This window comes from Helianthus annuus, chromosome 13 (genome assembly GCF_002127325.2).
Source record: "Helianthus annuus cultivar XRQ/B chromosome 13, HanXRQr2.0-SUNRISE, whole genome shotgun sequence".
In the NCBI taxonomy this organism is placed as follows: domain Eukaryota; kingdom Viridiplantae; phylum Streptophyta; class Magnoliopsida; order Asterales; family Asteraceae; genus Helianthus; species Helianthus annuus.
This window is the reverse complement of record NC_035445.2, coordinates 166,147,989-166,164,346: the sequence shown is the minus strand read 5'-3', so window position 1 is coordinate 166,164,346 and position 16,358 is coordinate 166,147,989. Positions and strand designations below refer to the sequence as shown.

At 37.0% G+C, this 16,358-nt stretch overlaps 1 protein-coding gene and 2 long non-coding RNA genes across 6 annotated transcripts; 2 read left to right on the top strand and 1 right to left on the bottom strand.

Moving 5' to 3' along the window:
- The first annotated feature begins 3,094 nt into the window (after positions 1–3,094).
- On the top strand, positions 3,095–5,828 carry LOC110900256. Its single transcript, XR_002570870.2, has 4 exons — positions 3,095–3,401; positions 3,776–3,866; positions 4,810–5,045; positions 5,286–5,828. It is a non-coding gene; the product is annotated as an uncharacterized LOC110900256 (long non-coding RNA).
- Positions 5,829–10,027: 4,199 nt separating this feature from the next.
- On the top strand, positions 10,028–13,515 carry LOC110900257. Of its 4 annotated transcripts, none has more exons than XR_002570873.2 (5): positions 10,028–10,306; positions 11,239–11,396; positions 11,988–12,173; positions 12,247–12,351; positions 12,754–13,515. It is a non-coding gene; the product is annotated as an uncharacterized LOC110900257 (long non-coding RNA). The 4 variants fall into 4 exon arrangements; XR_002570875.2 differs by having other exon boundaries at positions 10,029–10,306; positions 11,272–11,396; XR_004876541.1 differs by lacking the exon at positions 10,028–10,306 and having other exon boundaries at positions 10,750–11,396.
- Positions 13,516–15,619: 2,104 nt separating this feature from the next.
- On the bottom strand, positions 15,620–16,066 carry LOC118485927. Its single transcript, XM_035982455.1, has one exon. It carries the CDS (start codon positions 16,064–16,066, stop codon positions 15,620–15,622), a length of 447 nt encoding a protein of 148 aa, XP_035838348.1.
- Positions 16,067–16,358: the final 292 nt, after the last annotated feature.

Genomic DNA, 16,358 nt, shown 5'->3' with positions numbered 1-16,358 from the left:
TAATAGGTGAGTGCCCTCTCTTACGCCAAACCAATCCCCGTGTGCCACGTCAACTCCCCTCTTAAACTCCCCTAACACCCCCATTTGATGGCGCCACTCCCCTATTAGGTGAATTGGTTTTTTTTTAAAAAAAAAAAAAAAAAAAAAAAAAGGGAAAGCATTGATTGGTTGAAAGTGGGCTGGCCCCACCACCTTTCCCCTCTCTCCTTCGGCACCTCATCACCGTTTTCCACCCTCTCTCTCTTCACCGCCTTTGTTGGCGGCACAATCCCGATCGGGATTTCGACTCACCGAAGGGGTTGCCCGAAGGCACCCCGTACCCCCTTAGATTGCCCTTCTGTTGGTCTCCTGTCTAATTAGATTGATTGGCACCAAACCTTTGATCAAGAGATTTCAGTTCCAGGAGGCTGGTGAGAGAAATCACTAAGGATTTGACAGATGCTCCGCAATCACTGCTCTCCAGGGGCAGCTGAACCATACCTTGTTGAGGATGCTAATCTGTGCGCAATTTAACAATCATGTCTAAGGATATCCCGCTTGCACGTAGGATTCATGGTGAGAGGGTTCAAAGTATGTAGATCTGAACTGTCTTATTATGCACTTATAATTCTTATTGATTCATATTGGATGAAACTTTTCAGTTTAGTTATGTTATATGATAATGAGTAAATTACGTTTTTGGCCCCTATGGTTATATCAGTTTTACTATATTGGCCCAAAATAAGAATTTTTAACGTTTCTGCCCCCATGGTCCCTATATCTAACCATTTTGGCCCCTAATTCTAACCAAACCCTAACTCAGGTTAATTATTAGGCACATGACTTGCACATGATGGGTAATATGGTAATTTCACCTCCCCTTTAATGAGTTTATAAATAAAACCCTAGCCCACTTCATCTTCTTCCTGATTCCATCTTCTCTGTGATTCATCTTCTTTCAAAACCCTACCATACATACAGAACACACACATACATACAGAACACACACACTCCCTCTCTCATCTTTCTCTCTGCTCTTTCTCTCTACTACCGTATCATCACCACCATCACCGTATCATCACCACCACCACCGTACCTACCACCACCGTACCTACCACCACCGTATCATCACCACCATCTCTCTCTCATAAACACCCCTCTCTCTTCGACGCAAAACAGATCGAATCACAAGATCAAGCCATTCGGTCACAAATTGAAGCTTTCTTCTTCGTCGACGCAATACAGATCTGACTTGGTGAGAGGAGTGAAGGGTGGGGTTTTAATATGGTGACGGCTAAGGTTTTGATTTGGTGACGGTATGGCGGGTGACGGATTAATGGTGGCCAATAATTTCCCCTCACTCAATTCTGAGTATTGATGGTAAGATATGGGGATTTATGGTAAGATCAGTGCACTACACAAACAAGAATCATCACCAAAACTATCATCTGAAGTAGAAGTGTTAACCAAAACTCAAAAAATTGTTCTTGAACTGCATAATGATAATACCCATAAAGCAATTGATGGACACGAGTAAGTTTTTGTTTTGGGTTATGCACCTTGGGATATTAGATTTGTATTTTGTTATGTGGATTTTCATATTCAGGTTTGTATTTTGTTATGTTTTTTGACAATTTTGTGTTAGGAATTTAGGTGGTGTTTGGATGTTGTTTGATGAATGGAATTCCAATGGCAAATTTGGGGGTTTTCATGGAGAAGATGATGGGAATTTAGGGGTTTATGTGGTGTATGATGATGATGGTTGAAGATGATCATGTTCGTTTTGATTTGTGTTTGAATTGAAGACCTGGTTGATATTAATAAGAAATAATCATAGTCTTATTTTCTTTTCTGTATCATTGCATTTAATTTGGTTAGGGGATGATGATGATGATGGTTGAAGGTGGTCATGTTCTTGAAGATCTGGGTTTGAAGATGATGTGTTTTGTTGAAGATCTGGGTTGCAGATGATGTTTTGTTGAAGATCTGAGATGCAGATGATGATGATTTATTGAAGATCTGGATTTTATTTATAAACTCATTAAAGGGGAGGTGAAATTACCATATTACCCATCATGTGCAAGTCATGTGCCTAATAATTAACCTGAGTTAGGGTTTGGTTAGAATTAGGGGCCAAAATGGTTAGATATAGGGACCATGGGGGCAGAAACGTTAAAAATTCTTATTTTGGGCCAATATAGTAAAACTGATATAACCACAGGGGCCAAAAACGTAATTTACTCTATGATAATATATAAGTTGGTTGTTATGATGTCGAACTACTTTTTAGTTGTATTTGATCTTCTAACTATGCATCCATCAACTTGTCAATGGTTTGAGTTAACAAGAGTCAAAACCGGCTTTGGTTGAAACTGGCTTTTTAAGCTGTAAAAAGTCAATTTCAAAATTGGGTTTTAACTAGTTTGGTTCAGGTTTGACTGTTCGAAGTATATGTTCACACACTGATTACAACCTATTTGTGTGGGTCTGTTCAAAACCAGTTTTAATACCGGTCCCGGTTCCGAATTACAAACATGTTCCGGTTCCTAAACCAGTTTTTAACTTCTAGAACCGGAAATTGGGGTTCCTTTTCTTTCCACCAAGCCAAAATGTCGAACAATTCTGCAGTAAATGATAGGTGTGTGTATCATCGAACCATAACATTAGTTGTGCATTAAATTCGGTTGACTGAAGCCACTACTAATCAAATTAATAAAATTGTGTTATGCATTTTCCATGTCAGCTATATATTCGGGTATAAAAACCGGGTTTCGGTTATAAACCGGATATAAAAAAACCCGGTTCCGGGTTCGGGTTTTAGATCAGATATGCATACCCGGTCCTTACCCTATGGGTAGGGTCGGGTTCGGGTATAGAAAACCCGGTTTTTATAATACCCGGTTCCGGGTTTTTTTTCGGGTCCGGGTTCGGGTTTTTTATGTACCACTAAACCCTGGTAATATTAAGTTGGGCTTAATTGACTTGTTTAAGAAGGTGGACTTGGCCCAAGTTAGGGAAGAAAGCAGTTTTTTCCACCTCCCTATACCCCAGTAATCTTAAGTTGGGCTTAATGACTTTGTTTAACAAGTTGACTTGGCCCAACCTAATCATTAATTGCCCTATGCGACTCAAACCAGTTCCCCTTTCGGAGACGAACGGAGTTCACTTCCGGCCACCCTGCCGCCGTTGCCGATTCAGACGAACATAATAAACCTAAGCGAATAAATATTCGATCTTCGAGCTTCATAGGTTCCTTCCGTTCCATCGAATTGCTTTCAGCATCACAACACACTTCTTCCACCACCGGAACTACTTCCAACGAAATCGAAACGGCTTTGATGAAGAGTAGTGGTCTTACCGAGAGACTTACTTGTTAATTGCAGTTTTCATTCACTTCAGGATCAGATTTTTATTTATTCAATGTAAGTTCGCTTTAACCTAAATTAAATGTCGTTCTCTATTTTGTTCATCAAATCACTAATTATTATAAATCATTCATATAATAAAGTTAAAACTTAAAAGCCATATGCCCTTATATATCCTATCAGTTTGAGATAGACAAACTGAAAAAACAAACCAAATCGACCAATCTTGACTGACATTCACAAGTTTCGGACGAAATTTTGTGTACGAGATAATATAATATGGTATCAAGGTAACAAGCTCTTATACGCAGTTTTAGTTCTCTTAGTTTCACTTCTACTTGAAATTCTTTGTTGTATGACTAAACTGCCCTGCTGCTTGTTTTGTATGGTCAGTTGGGCAAAATGCTAAAAATCCTACCTTTTTCATGTAGTAAGGGCAAAATCTGGTAAGAAGCAATCTATATCTTCTGGTGGCAAAATTGCACATTCTGCAGGAGCTTCAATGAGCTTGCCTTAAATAAGGTGTGTTTTAACAAGCATACATACATATTCAGTTTTTCTTAGAAAATTTTAATGTATTCACATCAGTTCTTATTTTGGAAAAATGCTGTTACTTTTGACCTTTATAGTCAAAGTTGGACAGGTAAAAGAGCAAAGATGAAATCTATGACTTGGTTCACCCAGCTGTTGAAATTAAACTAAACTTATTTCTTATAAGTGAAGAGGTATAAGTAGAGCGGGCGATTCGGACCCAAATGTATAAAGTGGGTCTTTTTAAATCATCATGGGTTGATTTGGGTTTCTTTTTAGAAATTAATGGGTCCGGCTGGGTCATCCGTAAAATACAGAAAGATATTTACGGGTCAAATTGGGTTTGGAAATAAAAAGAAACGGGTGGAGCGGGTTAGTGGGTTCGGAAGAAAAAAGAAACGGGTGGAACTGGTTAGAAGAATTCTAGTGTTTTTTTCTCATAAGTTTTTCTTTTTCTTCTCTCTATATCTGAGATCGTCACTCTCACACAAAATTGGTTCTTAGAAAAATCTCACTAAACCACCATATTAGAAGCTTACAGATTCTCCTCTACTCTCGTCTCCTTTACGCACTATCTCTGTGTTCCGGTAAACTAGCGACGCCGACCACCATTAAGTTGGTGACATAGCAAACGACGGTGTTTCTGTCTTCCGGTAAACTAGCGACGCTGACCACCATAAAGTTGGTTTCTATCTTATTAATGTGATAGAAAGTGTTTGGTTTCTATCATTAGGAAATGCAATTTTTATGTACCATGTTTTATATTTGCCCTTTGTTTTTGTTGTAGCATTCCATATTTAAAAAATTCAATTACAAACTCTCATATTTGCTCGTTAAAAATTGCTGAGATTCTTGTAAAAACTTAGAGAAATATTACAACAGCTTTATTACAACTTTTTGCTCATTTTTCTCAAATCATATATCTTCATTGCAGCTTGAATTCAACTCGGTTACACCCTCAAGACCACGAGTCTCTCCGGTGATGGATGTAACATCATCCAACGTCTATCCCTGTTGCCTCTCTCTGTCATGACATTAATGTGATGATGCTGTTGATAATTGTATCGACAATGCAATGCATTGCGAAGGCTCATAGAAATCTGCAGGCGATCTTTAACACGGAACTATGTAACAAACTGCATTGTCTGACTAAGTTTCAACTCCATACAGGTATTTGAGTAAAGGATTTTGATAGGTAAAGTAACCCATTTTTCATTCTGCTGCCTATTAATGTCATGAAGAGATACAAAAACAGTTGAGAGTAAAAGAATAGATATATAGTAAACTGTTTTCTAACAGCAACACAAGTAGTAAAATTGCAGTTGTTTTTTAGCATTCTTGTTAATTTGAACTTGGAAAGCAATGTGTTTGACCAAAAAATTTTTGACCCTTGAATTTTTAAAATTCCAGTTGAAGAAAGAAGACATTCTATCAGGGTTTCGGCAAATCAACAAGACACATCCAACATACTAAAAGAGACATAATCCGCATTCACTTATATTTGATGACAACCTGTGCGGGGTTGTTACTCTTACTTTGGGCTTGTGTTGGGCCTTCAACTGTCATGTTGCGACAGGTCATGAAGTACCAGAAGAGAGCACTGAGCTTTTGATCAAGACATTCTGTTTGAGAAATCGCTAAGGTTTTCAAAACAGATGCTATGCAGCGGTTGCTCTCCAGGAGGCAGCTGAAGCATACCTTGTTGGACCCATTGAGGACTCTAATCTGTGTGCAGTTCAGTGCTAAAAGAGTAAATGATCATGCCTAAGGATATCCAGCGTGCACGTAGGATTCATGGTGAGAGGGCTTAGAGTTTATAGATCTGTAACGCTAGTATGTAGATCTCAACTGTTTTATTATGCTCTTATAATTCTTATTGATTCATATTGATTCATGTTGAATAAAAGTTTTCAGCTTAGTCCTGTTAAATGATATTATGTAAGTTCGCTGTTATGATGTCGGCATTGTATTTGTTCTTCTATCAAAACTATGCATCTATGCATCCCATCAACGTCTTTTGAAGGTACCCCTTAGTGATACATAGAAAGTCAAGTAGTTGACCGTTTTTAGAGTAGTTAGTATGTTTTGATCACCATTCCGTTTAGGTTTACGTCAAAACTTCCAGGTCTATAATGAAAATGAAGATGCATTTGAGTTGTTTAATTTGAATATAATTGATTATATTTAATTGTTTAGATCATGTTGAAAAACCTTGGAATCGTTAATGGTGGTTTTGAATGTGACGAATAAAATGAAAAGAAACAGAGAATTTTCATTTTTAATTGGAGGGCCGAGCAGCTAGGCTGTGGTTTTGTTTAGGCATTCTTCTTTAGGCCCAAACTTAGTGATGGTTTCTTTGCTGATGGGCTTGAAGCCCACCTATGAAAAGATAAAGAAAAATGGTGACCACGAGGGGTTTGGACTTTGGGGACTACATAGGTTAACTTCCAATGTAAACTAATTATTAAATGTGATTAAGTTTCAATAATTAATGATTGTTATATTGAAAAAAGCAGTTGATTTGTATGGATATTAAATCTAAGTATTCATTTTTTTATTACATGATTTTTTATCACCATAAAAACTAACTAATTTAGTTAAATTGTTTTCTTGTATTTATTTCCCAATTTAAAGTTATTATTTCAATAAAATAAACTTGTTAAGGTTTGAGTCAACAAGGGTCAAAACCAGCTTTGTTTCGAACTAGCTTTTTAGGCGGAAAAAAAAGCCGTTTCAAAATCGGGTTTTAACTAGTTTGGTTCGGGTTTTACCATTCGATGTATATGTTCCCACATCGATTACAACCCATATGCTTGGGTCGATTCAGAACCAATTTCAATATCAGTCCTGCTTCCTAATTACAAACATGCTCTTGTTAACCAGTTTTTTTTTTTTTTTTTCACTTCCTTAATCCTAGTAATATTAAGTTAGATATCCTTCATAGTTTAATTATAATATATGTTTAATTATTAGTGTATTTATGTATTATTATTCATAAGATAGGTATAGACGGTTATGGTATGTATATCATATCATATATATACTGATGTAATGTTTCACTCTTCAAATGAATAATAATAATAGAACATTCATTCTCTCTTCGGTTCCAAAACCCTAACATAAATCAAGTTTAATTCCAACAAAGATTGATGAAGTCTCGCTAACGAAGAAGATGCCACATGTTGGTCACTTGTCAATTTTGTATATCTCAACAAGATATCAAAACTAGCCTATGATTGCAAGTTAACATCTCTTGAGAGGATGTTATACCTAATTGTCACTTGTCAATGTTATCTTAAAGATCAGTTTCTTTTAGATCATTAACTGGTACAGTTTATATTAAGTTGAGGCCCAGACTTGGTTTCTTTTCTACTTAGCTGAAGCCCACCCACAAAGAAGAAAGGAAAAGGGCTGGCCACGGCCCATGAGGGGTTTTTTACTAGGCCAATCAATTTTGTTTGTAAACCAGATTAATGTAGTTAAGTTTTCCATAGTTAATCATTGTTCTAATGTTCTTAGTATATAACAAGTTGATTTGCATAGACAAAAAGGGATTAAAAGAATTTACCGCTCAAAAAAATAGATTTTTTTCTAAGATGATTTCATTCACGTGCTAGCTAAAGGATTTAGTCAAATTGTTTTCTTAAATATGAGATCTTCCGTTTGTAAATATTGATATAATTATTGGGGTGTACCTTCATGGCCTTTTTTTCCCACCAGCATTGCACAAATGGTTTTATGCTGTAGAGATTGTGCATTATTGGTGTGTACCTTCATGGCCATGGGCGTAGCATAGTGGGGGCCCGCCGGGGGGGGGGGGGGGTGGACTTTTTCCTCAGTACGGTCCGGTATGTAGTTTTCATATATAATTTTTTAGGTATATACGTTTTCGACCCCCTGGTTTTATAATTTTTTAGGTATAATTTTAGGTCCGGTGACTTACGACCCCCGCTCGGAATCTCAAGCTTCGCCACTTTTCATGGCCATTTTTTCAGCAATGGAATCGCGATAGATGGTAAACGGACAACAAACTGCGCCGCTACCCTTTTTGATAACATCTTAAAAATCAGTTTCTTTTAAATTATTAACTGGTACGGTATTTATTGAGTCGAGGGCCGGTATTGGTTTCTTTTCCACTTGGCTGAAGCCCACCCACGAAGAGGAAAGGAAAAGGGCCGGTCACGGCCCAACATGGGTTTTGGACTTGGCCAATAAAATTTGTTTGTAAACTAGATTAATATAGTCAAGTTTCCCATAGTTAATCATTGTTCTAATTTTGTTAATAGTAATACATAACAAGTTGACTTGCATATTTGTCAAATCTAATTATTCATTTTTTAAATGGTTTCATTCACGAGCTAGCTAAAGGATTTAGTTAAACTGTTTTCTTTAATATGAGATCTTCCCTTTGTAAATATTGATATAGTTTTACGTGTGTAACAAAATTGGATTTGAATTGATTTAATGTTGTTAGTATGTTTTAACGTGATAACTTCCACGCTTATAATGAACGAGAAGATGGGTTTGAGTAATTTAAATTGAATATAAATGATTGATATATTGCATATACACATGGGTACGTATTGGGAAATACATGAATCATGACAAGTAGGAAAAGCTTGGAATTGTTAAAAAGCAATTTTGAAATCTTCAACCGCAATGATATGAAACATAAATTTTCATTTTTAACCAGTGGATCGAGCATATTGGGTTGTTTGGTTGCTGTTTTGTTTAGGCTTTTTTGTTGAGTCAAAGCCCAGTCATGATTTCTTTCCTGATGGGCTTGAAGCCCACCTACTAAAAGATAAAAGAAAAGGAGTGGCCATAAGGGGTTAACCAATTAGATCCACTAAAGATTCAATAATTAACCACTGTTCATATTTGTTAAATCTAAATTTTCAACTTTTATTATGGTATTTTCCTCACGAGAAAACCTAAATAATTTAGTTAATCTAATTTTTTTATTTAATTCCCACTTTAAGATTATTACATTACGAGTAAAGTATAATTTGCGTCTTTGTGGTTTACTTAAAATTGTAGGTTAAACCCCTTAACTTTTTTTCATACCATCTATGTCCCCGTAGTTGCATTTTTGAGTGTTGACTGTTTATTGAAAAGGGTACATTGGTCTTTTTAACTCGATAACTAAGGGCATTTGTGTCATTATATCAGTTGCCTAGTCCTAGCTTAGGCCATGGGGTACGGTGGGGATTGGGTTGGGGCATATGCTGACACGTGGAATGAGAGCCCCCCCACCGTCTGGTTACGTGGCCGCGGGGTATGGCGTGGGTTGGGCTTGGGTTGGGTGCACTGCGTGACAGAATAATTAAAAAAAAATACAAAAAATTTATAAAAAATCATACAACATTTATAAAAAACCTACAACTTCATTAAAATTTTAAAAATTACATAACACTAAAAATTACATAATACTAAAAATTACAAAATAACAAACCTAAAGCGTTAAATTAATTTCAAAATGGTCGATCTTATCGAACGCCTTTTTTTCCTTGCCTCGAAACTCTATGTTAGCCACCGCCACCGGGTCCTCGTGGCCTAAATCGCCACCGGGAACGGCTTCGTAGTAAGCCTTGAAACGCTCGAGCTTGGGCCGTAGCTCGCGCCATTTATGTTGGCACGCGTTGAGGTTGTGGCGGTCGTTACCGACATTAAGTCGGTAGGCTCCGAATGCTTCCACCCAATATTTTGTCCCTTCATAGCGTCAACGACGCTTTTGACGAGAGCAATTTCCTCTTCATGGGTCCAGGATGCCATAACGGGGTTGGGTTCGAGAGAAGTGGGGTAGCGGGTTCGAGAAGGGGTGGACCAGTGGGGTAGCCGGTGGGACAGAAGTGGTAGCCGGTGGGGTTGTTGGGTTCGTGGGATGGGGGACCAATGGGTTGGGGTTACCATATATAGAGGCCTTTGGGGGACTCGGGTGGCGGTTAGAGAAGACGAGGGAACCGTTTGAAATTTAAAATTCGAAATTCAAAAAGACCCCGCCTGACGTGACGGGTGAGCCAATGAGATTCAGCCAACTAGCATGGCCATACCGCCCCACGCCCGGCTTGAAAGCCAAGCCCCAGGGGCCACGCCCCAAACCCAAACCCCCTCCAGAGTGGTGGCTTAGGCGTTTTTCCCAAACCCACGCCCCAACCCAAGCCCCATACCCATGGTCTTAGCTGATGCCACCCCTAAAATACACAAACCCAACTCCGTTTATCATCTTCTTCTTCCTCTTTTCATGAAATCTCTTCCTCTCTCATCTGATGGGTGTCGGTTTCAATAATTGGTGGAGAAATAGCAAGTGTTGATTGAAACTAAAGTGGTAGGGTTTTGAATAGGTGGAGAATTGAGAGGTTTGTGATGAGAATGAGAGGATGAAATTAGGGTTTAGAGAGTACACGAGAAACCATCCACACACGCTTCCTGTAAGTATCACCTCTATTTTATGAATTCCAATTGCGTTTATGTGCTTGATTTCTGATTTAGATACATTTGGGTTTACGGGTTTGTTGATAAATGGAATTTCGATTAGTAACTTGCTATTTTTTGTGCCCTGATTATGATACTCTGTTTGCATTGTTCGATTGGAAGCTCAATTGATGATTGATGGGTTTGATTTGCTGATTACTACTTCAATTTTATGAACACGTAATTGCTGGTTACTTTGGATTTAAAGTAACTTATTATGAGTAGAATGCCTGTTTCTTTTTTTACATGAGTTTGTAATTCAAATTGCAGCTTCATGGTCTTCCCCTTCATATATCTGTATGTGTATGTCTCTTTTTTCAACCTAATTGGGGATAGTATTTTTTAGACAAAGTATTATAGTATAGGGACTAATATGGTGTTCTACATAGACTAATGGGGTAATATTTCATTTTACATGAATATGTGATTCAAATGACAGCTCTTATTAGTCCCTATGCAAACCATTTTTATATTTCTTTATTTACAAGCTCTGAATTAAATGGTAAAAAATACACATTACAGTAAACAACAATCTTCATCAACATTCTATTTATGCTATTTAGACGAGGGCGGAATATAGATGCTCGTTATATGACCCGCTTCACTAATAAAGTGTAAAGTTTAAAGCCATATGCCCCTATAATATATCTGATCAGTTTGAGATAGAAAAAGTGGAATACAAACCAAATCGACCCATCTTCACATTCATAAGTAAATGGGTTGAAATTGCCCTCCTTCATTCTCACAATGAAATTTTGTGTACAAGATGATATAATATGGTATCAAGGCAACAGGCTTTTTTATGCAATTTTAGTTCTATTAGTTTCACTTCAACTTGAAATTCTTTTTTATATGACTAAACTGCTCTGCTGCCTATCAAAATATGCAGAGTCCGTTGGTAAAATGCTACCTTTACATGTAGATAGATAGATATGGAGTAAGGACGAAAGCTGGTAAGAAGCAATCATCAGAAGATGCTGTTGTCAAAAAAATGCACATTCTGCAGGAGCTTGAATTCGACGGCACAATGAACTTGCCTTAAATAAGGTATGTTTTAACAAACATATTAATTTTTTTTATGCAAATCAAAATATATTCATATCAATTCCAATTTTGGAAAATGGTTGTTTTGACTTTTGTAGTCAAAGTAGGACAGGTAAAAGAGCTATACGATGAAATATGACTTTGTTCACCTCACTGAGCGGTGGATACAGTTAGACTATGATTTGTAATGCCAGTGTGTAGAGGTGACCTAATTTGATGTTGTTGTGGTCCCATCTGATTATATTAAACGAACATTTCAAATTTAGTGACGTTATATGACTGGGTTGTTAAATTACTGTTCATTCTTATGCTGTCAGTTTACTGTTTCGTTGTTTCTGATGTTCTATCAAACTCTGCATTCATCACCTTCAATTTTTAGAGCTGATTGATTTGGCTGTGTAGGATTCTTGAACTCTGTTATGCATTTTGATTTAGCTCATTGTATGGTTTGATATAAGATGGACACGCTTGTGTATCCATTACGTGTATCCATGAGCGGGCCCACCTTATCAAGATTGTGTCACATGATACCTGTACTTTTTATGTGTTATAGATGTATGTACATGACGTTGGAGTGACAGTGTATATTTTCAGGCAACAACACCGGAAGCTTGTAGGCTTTACGTCATGATTACTCTATGAAGGTGATTATTAGCACTTGTTTTGTTCTGAAGCAAACATATCTCATGCATTCACATTTTGTAAGAATGTCATGATTACCTGGCTATGCAAGATGTTTATGCCTGGAGATTAGCATAGCAGCACTCTGGATTTTGGAAGGTGAGTGAACCGTTTAGATCAGCCTTGTGAAAGTTATGTTTTCGCATGTCTAATTACTCTCTTATATGCACAGGTTATATCATTCCCCGTTGATGCAGTGACAGATACATATGGAACATTTCTACCTGATGGAACAGCTTTACAGCTTCAGCAGATTCTGAGCTTAAGTGTTTTAGAGGTGCCAAAATGGGTTGGTTGGACGGGTTGGAATTTGAATAACAGGTCAAAGTGAGTTAACTTTGTAATGGTCAAACATATCGTGTATTGGGTTGACCTAAAAATACTTTGTCAAAACATTTGAAATAAGTTTATAAACCATTAGTGTTTTACAAGTCTCAAACCTGATTACAAAAACTATATTAGTTGGATAGACAAGTTTTGACCCGTTCCAGCCATTTTCAATTTAATTACCCATTTGACCTTTTCGAAAATAAAACATAGCCCCAGTCTACATGTTCTTAAGTAGTGCATTGGAATTGTCATCTCTATCTTAACCCATCAAATTCTAATCTTGGTTTGTTCCCACCAACTTTTTTATTAAAAGATTCTCATGTCAATCATACCATTTTGCATGATCCAGGATTCCCGAATCACCTCTTGCGACACAAGCAGTCCAGGTGGTGACAGCAACGGTGCCGCATCCCAAAGCCAGTACGCCAAAGGAGATGTTCTTACCAGAGCCTAGAAAAGACGCAATATCTTCATGCAACTTTAAATGAACTGTTCCAATGGTATGCAATTGCAATCTCAGATATCGCAATCTCTCATACCTTGTCTTAACCGGACCTTTGACTAATCAAAATGGTTACTTAGGCTAAAGGTTGTGGTCATGACCCTCCACATAGGCGTCATGTCACCCACCTCTAATCCACCATCCAAAACCACTACCCTAAGGGTGTGGTCATGACCCAAACCATTATCCCTCTTTATTATTTTAATATATTTTTGTCTCAGAGTTATCAAATAGAGGGTGTCTCTCATGGAGCATAGACCGAACAAGTTACTATAGGACTGGTTTAGTCACCATTCGAACTGGTCTCTTTTGATTTAAGTGCATTTAACCGGCCGTCTCTGTTGGTTTTTACACACTATTTTTCACCCTCTTATATAGTCATATATAGTCAAATTACCAAATTACACTTTGTTTGGAGTAACAACCACTTTTTACTTTTATAAACTCAAAAGTTCCTATGTAAGTTCTAACAACAAAGTCGATTAACCCAACTTAAGTAACAATTATCCCTACTGTATTATCATAAGATGATATATCATGAAGTGAAATCGTGTTGAATTTTAACAGTTTAGGTCGACAAATATTATTAGTGACCGATCATCAAATATAACCTAATAATGTGATACTAAAAAAAGTTCATGTATTTTGTATGATAATATTAAATTAAAATAGATACATGTATTATGTATATGTATAAGAAAAGAACAGTAAAAGAGTACTAAATTTAGTTACCCTAATATTCTATAATCCAGTAAGACTATCACCGTTGGTGACGTTCTCCCAACCTAGGTTGCCCAAATAATTTTAAAAAAAATCAATTTTTCTCCACAACCTGGTTGGCCAAGCAACCCAAGGTTGCAAGAGGTTACCCCTGTTCTTTTGACACTTATTAAAATTGGATAGGTTCCATCTTCTAATTTTTATTTTTTTATTTCTTAACTACCAATTCCACCCAATAATTATTTACTCAAATACTTGATAATATTTAAGCATAGTAATTTATTAAAAACGCATTCAAAAATATATATTTTCTAATATATTATATATATTGACCGTTTAACTTTTATATTAAAAATAAATAACTTTTGGTTGTTTTGAAATAGAAATAATTGTTTTTAACATTATTATTCTTAATACAATAACAATAACCATGTGTTACAATTATTTTATAAAAATATGGGTTGGGTTGTGAATATGTATCAAAAAGAATTGGGTTGTGTTAATGTGTTGTGTTGTAACTTGTGTATACGGTAGAAAGAAAAATTAGTTTTTTTTATTAAAGATTGGATTCGGTTTTGAATGTGGATAGTCTAATATTAGTTTTGGCTTAAGTGACTTATATAACAAGCTGGACTCGGCCCAACTTAACCAGCAATCTCCAATATCGCATTCTCTCATACTTTGTCTTAATCGGACCTTTGACTAATCAACATGGTTACTTAGGCTAAAGGTTGTGGTCATGATCTTCATGACCACCATGACCCTCCACATAGGTGTCATCTCACCTACCTCTAATCCATCATCCAAACTACTACCCTAAGGGTGTGGTGATGACTCGAACCACCATCCCCTTTATTATTTTAATATATTTTTGTCTCTAAGTTATCAAATGGAGGGTGTCTCTCATGGAGCATAGACCGAACAAGTTACTATAGGACTGGTTTAGTCACCATTCGACCTGGTCTCTTTTGATTTAACTGCATTTAACCGGCCGTCCCCGTTGGTTTATTTCTCACCCTCTTCTATAGTCAAATAACCAAATTACACTTGGTTTGGAGTAACAACCACTTTTTACTTTTATAAACTCAAAAGTTCCTATGTAAGTTCTAACAACAAAGTCGATTAACCCAACTTAATTAACAATTATCCCTACTCTATTATCATAAGATGATATATCATGAAGTGAAATTCTGTTGAATTTTAACAGTTTAGGTCGACAAATATTATTAGTGACCGATCATCAAATATAACCTAATAATTCGAGACTAAAAATAGTTCATATATTTTGTATGATAATATTAAAATAGATACGTGTATTATGTATATGTATAAAAAAAGAAGAGTAAAAGAGTCCTAAATTTGGTTACCCTAGTATTCTATTATCTAGTAAGACTAACATCATTATCATTGGCATGGTTGTAAAAGTCCTGCCTAGGCTCCGAGTATTCCCCGAGTACTCGCAACAAGGTAGGCTGCCTAGGCACGAGTACTGGTCTCCCAGGCCAATTACTCCCCAAGTAATCTCCGCCTAAGCCGAGTACTTCCCGAGTACTCCTGAATCCGACTAGGGAGCGCCTAGCGACTTTTGCAACCATGATCATTGGTGACGTTCTCCCAACCTAAGTCGCCCAAATGATTAAAAAAAGAGTTAAATGTCCGGATAGTCCATATGGTTTGTTATTTTTTCACATTTAGTCCCTAACTTTTTAAAATTACAGCTATAGTCCCCAACTTTTTCAATTTCGTTCCCGGATAGTCCCTAGCGTGGATGGGAGCTAGTTTTTCAGTTAAGTTGATGTGAAATGACCAAAATACCCTTATTATTAAAAACCCCAAAAGACATCTTCTTCATTTGCACTTCACTCAGCCACCAGTGCCACAACCACATTCATATACGCTGTGTAATCATATACCTTTCATCTTCTTCATTCATCTTCCCCCAAATCGACATCTTCTTACTTACTTACTTACATCAACAACATCATCACCACATTCATTGTAGCAAATAGAATTCATCTCTTAATTTTGTAACTGAATTCATCCATAATTTCCTCAAACATTGATAGATAGATCTCCAATCGTCCGGCACTCTGTCGAACGGTAGTCTTGGAGCTATCGGGTACGATGGGTCGCCGGCGGCCTCGTTGTACAAGTACCCGCACGACCGACACTCGTAAATTCCGGTGTTTAGGTCTGCGAATTTCTCCTCTAACCTGCATTTATCGAAGTCGTCGGTTTCAGCTACGGGTTCTGATGCCGGTGGTATGTCTTCTTTGGAGACATCAGTAGATTTTGCGGCGATTTGGAGCTTTGGATGTTTGTGTAAGGGGGAAAAGGTGAGGAGGGGTTTGAAAGGGAAGGTGAAATGAGGTTTTGATTTGAGAGAATGGGATTGGGAGGGGTGATTCAGGCGAAATGTCACCGATACTGCTGAAGCCATTTTTGTTTGGTCCGAATATGGTTTGGTTTGTCTTCAACTTTTAATGATAAGGGTGTTTTGGTCATTTCTCACCCACTTAACACCAAAACAAACCTCCATCTGTGCCAGGGACTATCCGGGAGCGAAAATTGAAAAGTTGGGTTGGGTTGTGAATCTGTATTCAAAATTGACTTGAGTTGTGTATACAGAAGAAAGGAAAATTAGTTTTTTTTTATTAAAGATTGGATTAGGTTTAATGTCGATAGTCTAATGTTAGTTTGGGCTTAATTGACTTATATAACAAGCTCGACTC